This window comes from Chenopodium quinoa, unplaced genomic scaffold (genome assembly GCF_001683475.1).
Source record: "Chenopodium quinoa cultivar QQ74 unplaced genomic scaffold, ASM168347v1, whole genome shotgun sequence".
NCBI classification, from domain to species: Eukaryota; Viridiplantae; Streptophyta; class Magnoliopsida; order Caryophyllales; family Amaranthaceae; genus Chenopodium; species Chenopodium quinoa.
The window spans coordinates 3707808-3722939 of record NW_018743697.1 but is presented as its reverse complement, the minus strand read 5'-3'; the positions used below and the strand labels follow the sequence as shown (position 1 = coordinate 3722939).

Genomic DNA, 15132 nt, shown 5'->3' with positions numbered 1-15132 from the left:
TAATAATTGAGCTAAGCTAGGAGTTGAAATTTTGAGATAAGACTTTTAAAATAATAAATTTATCTTTAGTAGTATCATGCTTTTGTCTACCTTGCCTTTAAATAGTTTAATGTAAATGAGATATTAGCTAAGGACTAATAATAATGTACATGTTCCACCTAATTTATTTTTACTTATTTGAATTTATTTGAACTAATACAATGTTAAGTTTACATTACTAAAACTTATTTCATCTAATCTCTTACCTTAACATTTTTTTTATTTTATCTGTAATAAGTCAAATAAAACCGTTGGTACATAGTTTAAGGGTCTGTTCACTTCAACTTAATTTCAGTTCATTTCTAATCATCTCCAATCAATTTAGCTCAGTTCAGTTCAGCTCCTAATTTCCTTCTCTCATAAAATATTCATTTAAGCTCTATTCAGTTCAGTTCAGTTCCAATCAGTTCAGTTCAGTTCAACTTTAATCAGTTTAGTTCCAATCAGTTCAGTTCAGTTCAGTTCAACTTTAATCAGTTTAGTTCATTTCAATAAATGTGAACAGACCCTAAGTTTCTAAAACAGTCTTCTAATGCTTAGCTTGTATGTTCATGACAAATTGACCAAAATTTTAAATCTTCTCCCCTGCTTAATGATTATGTCACCTTCTAAACACAAATTTCTTTTCGATCTTATACTAATTATTGTCCGATACATTTGATATATAAATACACCCGAATGTATGTAACACAGTAAGATGATATATTACATAGAGGTTGACGTGGTTGTAGTCAAGAGGCCAGGTGGGGATTGTTTTGAGGAGGGTGGGGGGGGGGGGGGGGTTGTGTGGAGTGTGGGGTTGTGCTACGCCTAGCAAGAGGGATAGTGCATATGGGACTTGTAATAAGCTAGGCTGGAAATGTTTTCTTTCGGTCACCCAAATAACATAAGATTAGATTTTGATAAAATTTAGCCTCTCTTTCAAGCAACATGCCAGAAGGCACATTATTGTCTCTTCTGCACTTTTCCCCTTCTACCTATTTTCTTTTGATCTTGTAGTCTTTAATTTCCTCTGAGATTACTCAGGGACGTTACGTTATGAATCAGTCAACTCTTGAGTGGTTTACATTTCACCTAAAATAAACGCGTAAAATACCCTTAGCTTCTATCATTTAATCTTTTATATAAAACATATTTTAATCAAATTATTGTATGCATATACATAATGTGCTTATAGATCTAGTACTACACATATATATTAGTTAAAGATTCACACATGGTGTAGTACGATTTAGTGATTTACACTGTAATTTTTTACCTTAAAACATTCTTATTATTTCAAAGTACAACATGAATGAAAAAAAGAATAAAATAAGACATTTAAAATATAGCATAGTATCATTGTCTTCTTCCTAACTATAATTATGCTGTGCATGGCTGCAAATATTCGTTAGCTAGCTAGCTGTAGCACTCCCCACCAACATACCTTAGGCCTAAAACATTTTTAAGCAATCAACTAAAAAAATGATGATAAATTTGATTCAATAAAATTCTTGAAAGCTTTGCAGTTTATTTCCTCATCTTGTATTATTCATATTGAATCATAGAGCATGTTCATTGTGGAATATGTATACAGGAAAGGTAAGGAATATTTTTATTTTTGTGGGGTACCTTCACATGTAAGCAACACTACACTTACAAAGAGATTTTTAGACACAATCCTAAGGATGCAATTCATTGCATCCTCTTATTCAAATGGACTGAATTCCTACAATTTTATCATTTGGGTATTATACTATAAAGGCGAGAAAACTGTATCAATTTTTTAAGAACAAGTAGAATACTTTTTATACTATCTCCATTAAATGTTATGTACAACTCTGAGGTATTATTTGTGATGAGATATATAATATTCCAAAGTTGCACATAATATTTAACGGAGGTAGTACTATACAGTTACAATATGTAAGCAGTAGGCGGGGTAGGAGGAGTAATAAAGATATAGCAATGTATGAATGACCTCGTCTATCTAATCAAATTGAGGCTTTGATCAAGATAATTGTAGATTTGTAGGAGGTACGACACAAGGTAAGTTACTTATTATTTGAACGAAATTGTTTAAAATTTTGGTAGCTACTTTCTACTACCTGATGAATTGCATTTTGACGTAACACTACTAGAATCTGTAGTAGACACTATTGTTTAAAGTTCAGAAAATGTCAACAGTTTTATAAGATATACCATGTATTATCTGGGACCAAAAAACACCTATTATCTTTTTTTTGGTAAAAATAAATATACCCATTATCTTTAATACTTCGTATATGCTATACGCTTGCATGGTATGCATGTTTATATTTGATAAGTTTGTCATAACTCATAACATTTGCTCAGTGGTATGAAATGACATATAGCTAATTACAAAGTAATTAATGATTAGATCGAAGTTATTGTACAAGAAGTAACTTAGACTCCATTTAGTTCACCTTATTTCTACTTATTATAATATGATAAGGTTATAATAAGGTAAATTTAGGGGGGGAGGGAGTTCATATTAGTTAATTTTAGAGAAAATAAGGATTATTCATCATCATGTTTAGTTTATTATTAAAATAAGTAATTTTATTTGTTGAATTTATTAGATTAGTTTAGATGCCTTCAATTTAGTTCAAGTAAATTTGTTATGATTCAAATATATATAGTAGTATGTTTTAATAAATTTAAATTCATGAAAATCAATGAAACAGATGTAACACAACTTTTCATTAGCTTATATTAGTTGTATTATTATACGTATATTATACCTTTTTTTATACACGTATAGGTATATTATACTTAATTACTAAATAGAGGCATGAGTCAATCATAACGGACGATAAAAAGAGCAATTTGTATAGTGAGAGCATTATATGCATGAACAAGTAAATTACTTGTAATTTGTAAAAATTATGCATAATGCTCTAATAATAAGTACTTGTAACAGATTAGTACATTATTTTACAAATAATAAGGTTTTTTTTTTTTTTTGACAAAGACAAATAATAAGTACTTGTAATTTAGCTTGTATAAATTGGTAGAGGTACAGTGCAAGGCATGCCATGTGGCATAAATGGTATCCGATAACAAAAGGTTTGCTTTCCACGTAATTATATACGTAGTATATGTAGTTGTTTCTTTATTTTCATTTTTTTTTTTTTTTGAGAAAAATTGTTTCTTTATTTAGCTTCAATTCACACAAATAAATATTTTCAATCACAATAATTAATTAGTTGTGATTAACAATCATTGAATTATTGATTTTTAAATCTCTAATCAATTAGGTTTAAGATTAAATGAGCTGGGGTAGCACATTTGGCTAATGTGGGAGGTGGGGAGAAAGAAGAGGGAACCAGCAAAATTCCTATTTTAGGAAGAAAAAAATTGATAAACAAGACAAAATAAATGGAATATTTAATAGTAAAAATATATCTAATCTATGTTATATTTATGCGATTGCTTTTCAAATAATTAATGCACATAATATAAAACAAGTATGTAACAACCTTTAATAATTTATAGTGTGAAAGAACACTAATTCACTGAAATATTAGTGACCGTATCATTAAGTGACATGTAGAAATAGTACATGTACATCTAATTAATTATCTAAATCCACATAAATCATTGTATTCAACGTTATATAAATTATTAAAGAGTATCTTTATTATGATAAATCCAAAGAAAGAAAATCTAGATATGAATTGAAGTTAGCTTACTCACCTTACTGTATACATCTAGCTAGATTAATTAATATTTATAATATATGGTTTGATAACCTGCAAAATACTGAAGGATATGTATATTCCCTAGCTATATGTTTTCGTCACTTAGTTGCAGTCTCATTGGAAATTAATATAAACTTTAAAATATGATAATTAGAGAAGAGTAGTGACAAATAGAGGGGATCTATCTATATTTTGAAAAACACAATCTAAATTTCACTTGTTTGGTACATCCTTAAATAACTTTTTATATATAGTGCTTTGCTAGGTTTTATAAACATAAAATTCAAGCATGATTTGATATGAATTCAATCAAGAGAAGTACTTGATGAACCATCTAAAGTTCTAAGGGTCTATTCACATTTACTGAAATGAGCTGAAATGAATTGAACTGAACTGAACTAAACTGATTGGAGCGGAGCTGAGCTGAACTGAACTGATTGGAGCTGAACTGAACTGATTGGAACTGAACTGAACTGACTAAGCTGAAATGAATATTTTATGAGAGAGAGAAATTAGGAGCTGGACTGAACTGAATTGATTGGAGCTGAACTGAACTGAACTGAAATTAAGTAAATGTGAATAGGCCGTAAGCCATTCTTAGTTTAGTGTGTGTTATAATCTAACCATAAGATTAGGGTCCGTGATCAATAAGATTCAATATGATATCCCATCCTTTAGTACGTGTTCGGATTATAAAATAGTTTAGTCTAGTTTATTTGTATATAGTACTTTGCTAGTTATTATATTATAACACAAATATAATAGTAAAGGAAAAGAGGAGAAAGGAAGGGAAGGGAAAAGAAAGGAAAACAAAGGAAAGGAAGGTATTTTTCTTTTCCAATGTTTGGTTAATGAAAAGAAATGAAGGGAAGAGAAAAAAAAAATTATAAAGGATAACTTTTATTTTTCTCTTTCCAGTCGAATTCCTTTGATTTTGGGAGGAAAGGAAAGCTAATAATTTGTGAAGGAACTTTCCTCCCACTTCCCTTCCTTTCCTTTGAATTCTTATGTTATTAATTCAACCAAACATATGAACATGATTAAAACCCTTTCCTTTCTTTTCTTTTCCATCCAAATCCTTTCAACCAAAAAGGGCCTAAGGGATAAATACTTGCCTATATCATGCATGGTTTTAATTTGTAATGATAATTTGGCTCATTTTTAGAGAAGCCTAATAGGCTAATACTTCAATTCACGTATTAGTCGTTAATTTCTTAAATGTGTTATCTATCACCTACTATACTCTAGAGTCTAGACGATATTCTCCACTCTATAATAAAACAGGTAGTCAATAATTGATGATCGGAGAAAAGTATTTAGAAGATGATTTAATGAGAAATATACATTATTGCTTGGTTTAAATGCAAAATTAAATTGGCATTTGATCTTTCTCCTTTATTCAGCCTCTATCACCAACGTGCGTGCAAGGAGACTATTCTCAACTTCATTCCAAATTCAAAATTGAGAAAGGTCCTTGATGATGTTAACTTCATTCCAAATAGGATTTAATGTCGATTTTGAATTTGAAAATCGAGCTTAGGAAATTTCAATTGAAGTACAACGTTGATATTAGGATGTTCTTTTCTTTTATTGCATACTAAATAAGAGAGTGTGTGTGCATAGACTACATATATATGTCACATGCAATACTTTTGCAATCATGTATTTAAAATTTACACACATTATTTTATATCAGCGTGTATGTTGTGTGACTGGTCACACCGTATGGCTGAGTGACACACGAGCTGAGTAACTCATACATGACCAACCGAGTAACCCATGACCTTTTAATTGACCGAGTAACCCTTGACCAAATAAACCCTGACCAAGTAACCCCATCATAGCCACACATGAAACTTTGTGTTTTATATAGTACGTAGGTTTTGCGAATCACTAGAATGCTACGTAATAGTCATGTTCTTATATACTACATTAATTTTGTTTGTGGTACGGTATTCCGGTTTTAAAAATGATAATAATTGCATTAAAATTGAGGGATTACCTCCTCCTCAGTCCTCATCACTCAGTGCGAAAAAAAATCAAAGATTAGGGTAAAACTAGCGATGATTCTAATTAATTAAAAAGCTTCAAGTAGTTGAGCTGTTTGAATTAATGGATTATAAATGGTTAGACTGTGATAATAATACAATTGTGGCAAACTATTATTGATACCAATAGTAATGCCAAAATTGTATTATTATTCGTACGTACCATACTTAAGCTAACGTAATACTCTAGGATAATGTTCTTTTCCTATACTTAGTATTATTATCAAGTAACCAAGAAATAATACACGTTTTCTTCTTCTTCTTCTTTTGTTATATTCAGGAAATAAATGCTAAATAAAAAATTATACTAAACTTGAAAAAGATTCAAAATTTAAGAAACCAATACCATAAAAGAACAAAAAGTGATGAAATACTCTAAACAACCCTAAAAACAATTATACTGTAATATTATTAAGAGTAATTTATTTAGGTGTATAGCTGTATATATATGAAATTGAAAACAATAATAGCCATTGAATGAGAGAACAAAACTTATGAGAAAAATGCCAGAAACATAAAACAGAAAAAACCAATATTTTAGGTCCCACTGAAAATAGAAGTTCTAACAGAAAGTACATTAATTGGCTTCCTGGTCTTACTCATGGATGTTACTTGAAATGCCATGTTTCTTGGTATTTAAAGTCCTCTAGGCCAGATAACATGATAGAGAATATCCATATAATATTCTCATCCTAGGTTTAGGATATATTTTGTATAAGATTATCTTTGATATCTGTACATATTTTATAGTTACCTAATATGATTAGGTTTCTGATTGTAACCCTATAAATATTGATCAATGGAAATCACTTTAATAGAGGAGTTGATATTATCTGACATAACATTTTCAGCATAAGTGTTTATAAAACACGGAAAGAAAGGATTTTTCTCGGAAATTTTAAAAGTATTTAATTACCCATCGATAATCTCTGGCTAAAGAGTGGACTCAAGGATCCATTCTCAAATCCTTTTATTTTTCATAATATATTTGTCCCCGCCTTGATTGAGTCGTGGCATGAAGATCAAATAGGTCCGCCGTATATAAGGATATACTTGTAACTTGTGAGAGTATGTCGACTAATTAACAAAGATGGGGTTTCATCATACCCTTAGAGTTGTACACTTACAAAATAAATATATCTTCTTCAGAAAAGTAGGGATATTTGAAAACGAAACGGAAGCGTATTTCAATTTGACAACTCCAAATAGAGCCATAATTGTCATTTTTGAGAACATTGCTACTCTAGCATGAAAAGGACAAAGGAAATTTTCCAAGGACCCTAAAGGTCGATATAAACTTGATCAATTGAACTACTCTGTATAAAAGCAAATGTGTACATTTTACATGTATTTAGACCCCTTTTCAATTTATTTATTTTTTTAAAAAAAAGAGTACTTTTTCTATTTTTTTTTTTAAATTATAATAGTTGAAATTTTACACTATTCACACGTACATATTCTGTTATTGTCTTTTATACTTGTAATTAACAAGGAAGAATTAAGTAATTATAAGACACAGATTGAACTTTTTTTTGGGTTGCCAAAGATAATTCTTATCTTAAATTTTAAAAGAAAACAACACTCTAAGATACCTTTCCTCCCACAAAAAAAAAAAGCCAACCTTAGCTAAAGGTATAATAAAAGCAAGAGATATGTTTATAAAATTAAAAAAAAAAAAAAAAAAAAAAAAAAAAGCCTCCTCGATCACTGTACCTAGCTAATTACTTTTAATATATAGCATGTCAAGCATATAAGTTGAAAAAAATCACAAATTTTAACTCTTGCGGAAGTCAATTGCATTCACGTAGTTAGTGATCGATCGAGTGCCTTTTAATTTCTTTTGATGTTCGATCTTTGTAGTTTATGTAAAAGTATAAAAAGAAGTTTTTGGAATGAAACAAGTAACTGTCAAAAAGAAACTTTTTATTTTAGTAAAATTAAATTTAAACTATGAGACAATATGATACAAAAACTTGACCGCCCAATTTCCTTCATGTGTCCTTTTCAAGTGAGGTTAACAATGCAAACTGTTCTATTATAATGACTATAATAATTAATGAACTAATAATAATAATCTTAATTAATAAGGTGACACTTTATTTGAAAATTCTTCTCTAGGTTATATTTATGCCGTTGTATTTACATGTGCTTAAAACGAAAGAAAGTAATGAAGTATTGTAATACTTCATAAAAAAAAAAAAAAAAATAAATAAAAAAAAAGCATACCAGCTAGAGAAAGTAATATACACCACTTATGTTAACAAATTAATTATGAGGCAATTTATTATACAGTTTACTATGATCGTTATTTGAATATCTTTCTGCGATTTCTTGGAATTATCAACTCATCTTTATTATTTTCCTCACTATGCATACTAGTAACGTATTGAAAGTTCATGCATGGCTTGAAAATTAAACGGTCCTTAATTGTTATTCCCTACTTGACTAGCCCCAACAACATGCATAGTCAAAACACTCTACAAAGAAAGTATTACATTATATTAGTAATTAAGAATAATTGAGAAATTAAAATAATTAACAAAAGTAAAATAAAGACATAGTGACAATTAATTAATTACTTATTCTAATACATGGGTTTTTAACTGTTACACACTTTTTTACATATTTTACAACTTGATCGATCAAGCAAGCTAGCATGTGACAGTAACTACGTAAAAACAAAGCTGAAAATGAATATACAGAGAAAAAAGTAGGAAGAAAGTTAAATGAGGAAAAGAGAAATAAGTACAGAAGAAAGGTTTGATAAGAGGATTTTACTACTTGTTTACACAAGTCTAATTGAAAAATGAATGATGGGTAGAATGAATATACAAATAGACAGTTTTTTCTGCTGTCTCTCTTCATTTACAAATCATTGTCCCTTTTTACATCCTTGCTTTTTCATCTCACTTTTTAGCACAGATTGGAAAGATGGTTAGATTAAAGAAAAGTTTTTAGCACTTGGGAGATTATTTTTATTTTTACTTTTACAAAAGCTTTGTTTTTATAAAGATTTTTTTGATCAAAAAGAAAGGAATTTTTTTATTTTTATGGGGGTAGGGAAAGATATACTATAGGTCCCAACTAAGGAAAAGACAAAATGGGCAACATCAGATTTGATGGTGGTTTTTTAATATTAATTCTTTCAATAATTCTATGGCTATTTAATTAATTATTCACCGCTCAATTCAACAGTTTTGCATATAACGGGTGTGTTGCGTACAACACTCAATAGCTTAGGACATGTTCTTCTTTTTTTTTTTTTTTTGAATAGTAGGACATGTTCTTCTCACCCATACTTATAGATTTGATCAACCCAAATTTATTTCATTGTATACATCTACTCAACTAACCTTGATCCGAGTTGATCAAACCAAAGTAACCCTAATTTCTTTTTTTTCTAATTTTTGTTTTCATTTCAAAGTGAAGAGAATGCAACTTAGGACCTGTTCTCTAGCTTCAACTTCTTTTCAATTCAGTTCTATTCAGTTCAGCTTCAATTAATTAAGTTCAGTTCAATTCCTAATTTCCTTCTCTTGTAAAATATTTTATTCAATTCAGTTTAGTAAATCAGAACATACCCTTAGTCAGATCACCCATTAATAAAGTCGACTGTTACATTATTATTTAAAATGACTTAGTTTGTACAATTGTACATTTATAATGTCTCCGCCCCTTTGTACATACACTAAATGGCTAGCTATAAGCCTATAAGGAGTACTATTCTTTCTTTGTCTAATTTACTGGTAAATAATATCTTCAACGCTATTAAGAGTTTTTCTCGTGAAGGGGATCTCCTAATATCCTCTTTTCTTATCCATGTAAAAAAAAAATAGTAAAAAAAATATTTGCCATTAAAAAAATAAAATTAAAAAAAAAGGTATGTTTGGGATTTTCCCATTTTCCTTTGGGTTTGGGCAATGGTTTTTAGTGAGAGCACAAGGGCTTTCTCTCTCTCTCTCTCTTTCAGTACTCTCCTACTTTCTCTCTCTAGAATATGGGTCGGGTTAAATTAGTTGATTTTAGTAAACCATATTCACATTTATGAAAAACAACTTATGTTATATAGTCACACTAAGCTACCACCTACAGAATTCATTTTAGCCTCTCTCTCTCTCTCTCTCTCTCTCTCTCTCTCTCTCTCTCTCTCTCTCTCTCTCTCTCTCTCTCTCTCTCTCTCTCTCTCTCTCTCTCTCTCTCTCTCTCTCTCTCTCTCTCTCTCTCTCTCTCTCTCTCTCTCTCTCCTCCTAAGCTAGCTTCTTCTGTTAGTGCTTCATACCATTTTTTTTTTCTTAAACCTTTTTTATTTATATATTTCATCTTAACTTTGTCTTTCTTTCTTTCATTATTTTCCAGATTTGGGTTTTCTTTTGTCTTTTTAGATCATTCACATATTTTTAGATCCTTCAAAACAAATTTATTTTTTGTAAACATGACAAAACAAAGATCCAAATTAAGTTGCTAATTATTTTTTATAGTTTTCCAAAAATCCACCAATTTTGTTTTTGTTTTTTTTTTTTTTTTAAAAAAAAAAAAGAATGATAAAACATCAGCTACAACAACAAGAACAACAAGTTTTTTTAGAAGAAAACATGTCAAATTTGACTTCTGCTGCTTCTGGTGATGCTAGTGTTTCTTCCGGTAATAATAACAATAATAGAGTTGAACCTAGCAACTCTTTTTACTTTCCACATCATCACTCTGATGACCAACAGCCTTCTGAACAACCTCCGGCTAAGCGGAAGCGAAACCTACCCGGTAACCCAGGTAGGTGAATTTCAATTATTCTTAGTTGTTCTCGTGTACACCTATGGATTTGTTTCATTCATTAATATAAACCTAGCTAGGTAGGACGACATGTGACGATTGTGTTTTGTAGACCCAGATGCAGAAGTGATAGCTTTATCACCAAAATCATTACTAGCAACAAACAGATTTGTTTGCGAGATCTGCAACAAAGGGTTTCAAAGAGATCAGAATTTACAGCTTCATAGAAGAGGGCATAACTTACCATGGAAGTTGAAGCAGAGGACAAACAAAGAAGTTAGGAAGAAAGTTTATGTTTGTCCTGAAACAAGCTGTGTGCACCATGATCCTTCAAGGGCTTTGGGTGATTTAACTGGGATTAAGAAACATTTTTGTAGAAAACATGGTGAAAAAAAATGGAAATGTGATAAATGTTCTAAGAGATATGCTGTTCAATCTGACTGGAAAGCTCATTCCAAGGTTTGTGGTACTAGGGAATACAGATGTGATTGTGGCACCCTTTTCTCCAGGTACTTTATTTTTTTAATTTCACTAATCCATTAATCTTACTTTTAATTATATCATCACTTTTATTAAACTCATGGGCTAATTATATCTTAATTTGTTTCTTTGATTGTACTTAGTTCTTGTTTAGTATTCAGTATTTTGTTGTGAGTCAATTATTGTCTAAACAGGAAGAATTTTTAGACACGGAGAGATGGAATGTATGTCTATGGAATTATTAATAGATGGTAAAGAAATAGGGAAGAGACAGAAAACAAGAGAGGGGGAAGCAAAAAGTTGATCAGAAACATGATTAAAATAAAAAAGATGCATGATTTTTTGTTTTGATGTATGTGAGAGTGTATGCATGTGTTAAGAGTATAGTACTACTGCTTTTCTTTATCTTTTTTTTCTTTTAATGTGGGGGTGTTATATGTCATATATATATTGTGGAAGTCATGTGATAAGATCGGGTTGTTAATATGTTTGTGCAGGAGAGATAGTTTCATAACACACAGAGCATTTTGTGATGCATTAGCAGAGGAAACAGCTAGATCAATCACTACAAACTCAATTCTACCACACCCTATTGCTGCTGCTGCTGTCGCCGCAGCCGGGCCTTCCAACTCTCACTTCATGACCCCTCAGCAACATCATCAGCAGCAGCAAGTTCAGTTCCAGCAACAACAACAACAGCAGGATCATCAGCTACATGCATTCCCACTGAAAAGAGAGCAACAACAGCACATGATGAACAACCTCCCACCATGGCTTGCTTGTCCATCAATAGATCCGTCATCGTCTTCGTCATCATCAATCTTCCATCACCATGCCATGATGCCACATCAGCAACAGCAACAAAATCCAAACCCTAGTAACAACAACAACAACAGTAACAACCCTAGCATGGGACCCACATTCTCATCATCCTCAGGAGGAGGAGGAGGTACAGGAAGTCTTGGTGGACCTTACCACACACAAGTATCAGTAGCGGCATCATCTCCCCACATGTCAGCTACTGCATTGCTGCAAAAGGCAGCTCAGATGGGCGCTACCATGAGCAACACTGCAGCCACTCAACCCCACCACCACCACCACCACCACTCGCAACGTCACATGACTGACACTAATCCCAATACAACTACTACAGCTGGTTTATTTGGTTTGAATTTGTCCTCACGTGATCAAGATATCATCCCAACTAGTACTCCTACTACTAGTACTACCAATAATAATAATAATAATAATAGTGGCCTTATAGTAAACCATGCTTTGTCTTCTTTTGGGAATAAACCTACAACAACTCCAACACCAACCACCACCACTACTACTACCAATGTTGCCGGTGCTACCTCCATTGGTGGGTCTGATCACCCACACCTTACTAGTCCGAGTTCGCCACCACAACCACAACCACCAACATCCTCCTCTAGCTTCTTCCATGACATGATGATTAATTCAATTTCATCTTCCTATGATCACCATGATGACGATGCATTTGGTATCGCTGGTATGTTAGGCACTTCCAAGAAAGGTGGCGATGACACTTCTTCCATGGCTGCATTCCATCACTCTCTGGGTGCCACCCGAGGCGACGACGCCAATGGAAACAACAACAACAACAACAATGGAGGAGGCAATGATGGATTAACAAGGGATTTCTTGGGATTAAGACCACTTTCACATAATGATATTCTCACCATTGCTGGACTTGGTAATTGCATCACAACAAATCATCATCATCATCAACAAGATAGCCATAAATCATGGCAAGGTTAGCTAAATAATTAAATAGCTAGTAATTTAAGTTTAATTAATTAATTAGTTACTGCAACAACATTTTGCTTCTCTCTTTCTTTTGTTGTTGCTTATTAGCTACCTTCTCTCAAAGGAAAAGGGCTTTTCATACATTATATTGTTACACAAAAAAATACAAGAATATGCCCCCCCCCCTTTTTTTTTTAGTATCAAGTTTATATATATTCATATTTGTATAACCCTTGTCACTGCATTTTCTACATCATATCATATGAATATTCTACATAAAAATAGAATATAAAGTATACTCTTTTCATCATGATAAATAAATAAATAAAATTAAAATGAAAGTGAGCCCTAACTTTTTTTTTGGTTTCAAAGCAAAAGCCTAAGAATATTACCATTTTTAGGAAATACATTCATATGCAATGCAAATTAAAATTTTGGCTTTTTTGTGGATTTTTTTTTATTATTTATAAAAATAAAAATAGTGTGTTTTTTTTATTATTATAATATATTTGTGTTAGTGCATGTGATGTGGTGTCTATTTAGAGGAGTGATTCTTTTTTTCTTTCTGTCAATTCTTTCTCTTAAGGACCACTTTAGCCCTGGCCATGCACCGCACGTGGTCCAACCTTTTGAGCACCCTCTCTAGTCTTATTCACATGAAAACCTTAGCTTATAATTTTAGTCCTTGATTATGAGTTAATTACTTTAATAATACAGTTAGTTAGCAATTCTATGATTTTGTTATTAATTCATGTTATTTCCATTAATGATGTCTAAGAACAAAAGTATGTTTGTTTGTTAATCATGAGATTGTGACATTCCCTATATATATTCGATCTTATTACCAACTTAATGATTATTGAATTTGATAAATTTATTAATAGTTGAATTTTGTCCCTACTTATTGCATATATAAGTTTAATTAGTGATAATTATTTAACAAGTTAATGACTCTAAAAATTTTCTGACCTCAACTTGAATTTGTAGGGTTGTATTGACCCGTTTTAAGGTTGATTATATATTTTAAACCATGAGTACGAACAGGATGATATGAGACATCGTCTATCTTAAATGTTGAATTAGATAAGCTAAGTCATTTTTTAGAAGGTGTATTAAAAACATTTTGCCTACTTTTATTGATAGAAAATATAAAGTTTACTTTAGAGTATTCATGTTCCTCTCGATTAATTGTTATTAGTTAAAACCGATTTTAATATGATAAAATCAACTTTCACTCTTTGATAATTGAAACTTGATTTTGATTTTCTTTAATTTATAGAATTGATCTTAAGAAAGCGAAACTGATCACATGTTTATCAACACATGAGTAAATTAAAAATTTACAAGTTGAAGCTTCATACAAAATTTTACCTAAATGACACAATGATGAGTAGCTTTTTCATCTCTCAATTCACAAGTAGTTTTTTCATGGTTTTTCCTCATCTGCAAATGTAGAAATAAATTGATGAGGAAACCATTCTCCATCAAAGATTGTACATTGTTAATATTATGTGATGAAAAGAAAACTTTTACATAATTATGGATATAAAATGAAACTACTCCTTATTTAATTCGATAAATTGGTAGAAACAAGTCAAGATGGAATATGCACGTTGATCGATTATATTATATCCCTGTGACTCGATAAATCACATACATATATGCATGATGCATGCCAAGAATTTCATATATGCTTATATTATTTCACTTTGTACAGAAGCCACAGGCTTATATAGGCTTTTTTTTCTTTTTTTTTTTTTTTTTTTTTTAATTAAGGGTTATGTAAATCAGTAAATGTCAGACAGTGATTTTCAAAGTAATAAGTACATCATATAATATTTTGCCTTTCTTACAAAAATATTATTATTGTCCATATTAGAAGTTGATCAATTATCACAAAACTTAATGTAATATATGCTACATGATATTCTTCTTTTGAGTACTATTGCCTTTAAGAAAACGTTGATGAAAATTTCTACTTTAAATTTTGATGATCATTTTTGGATGGTGTTAATCCTTTTAAAGAATTATACCAGTATTGAAGTTCACACCACACTAATGCATGCCCTAATAACAGTACATCGCATTTCCATAATTAAATATAATTAGGGTAATTATTAATTATGATACTTCCAAATCCAAAAAGAGATGAAACAATAATTTAAACCACATATATAGCTGACTCTTCTTCTTCTTCCTCTCCCTCCTATTCTCATTAAATTAGGTTTTGTATTTAATTAGGTCATGACCAAAATAGGCGATTAGGATAGGTCAAAAACAACTCAATTTCTTCGAATTAAATTAAGCAAAAGAACAATGATAAT

At 30.8% G+C, this 15132-nt stretch overlaps 1 protein-coding gene across 1 annotated transcript; it reads left to right on the top strand.

Moving 5' to 3' along the window:
- Window positions 1-10015: 10015 nt before the first annotated feature.
- On the top strand, window positions 10016-13038 carry LOC110684323 (protein indeterminate-domain 7). The gene is made up of 3 exons (XM_021860765.1): window positions 10016-10558; window positions 10671-11067; window positions 11536-13038. The coding sequence occupies exons 1-3, from the start codon at window positions 10330-10332 to the stop codon at window positions 12818-12820; spliced, it is 1911 nt and encodes a 636-aa protein (XP_021716457.1). The 5' UTR covers window positions 10016-10329; the 3' UTR covers window positions 12821-13038.
- The last annotated feature ends 2094 nt before the right edge of the window (window positions 13039-15132 follow it).

Coding starts and splice junctions, on each gene's coding strand:
- LOC110684323 (XM_021860765.1), top strand. CDS start 10,330: ATGATAAAACATCAGCTACAACAACAAGAACAACAAGTTTTTTTAGAA. Junction 10,559..10,670: donor AAACCTACCCGGTAACCCAG/GTAGGTGAATTT, acceptor TGTGTTTTGTAG/ACCCAGATGCAGAAGTGATA. Junction 11,068..11,535: donor TGTGGCACCCTTTTCTCCAG/GTACTTTATTTT, acceptor ATGTTTGTGCAG/GAGAGATAGTTTCATAACAC.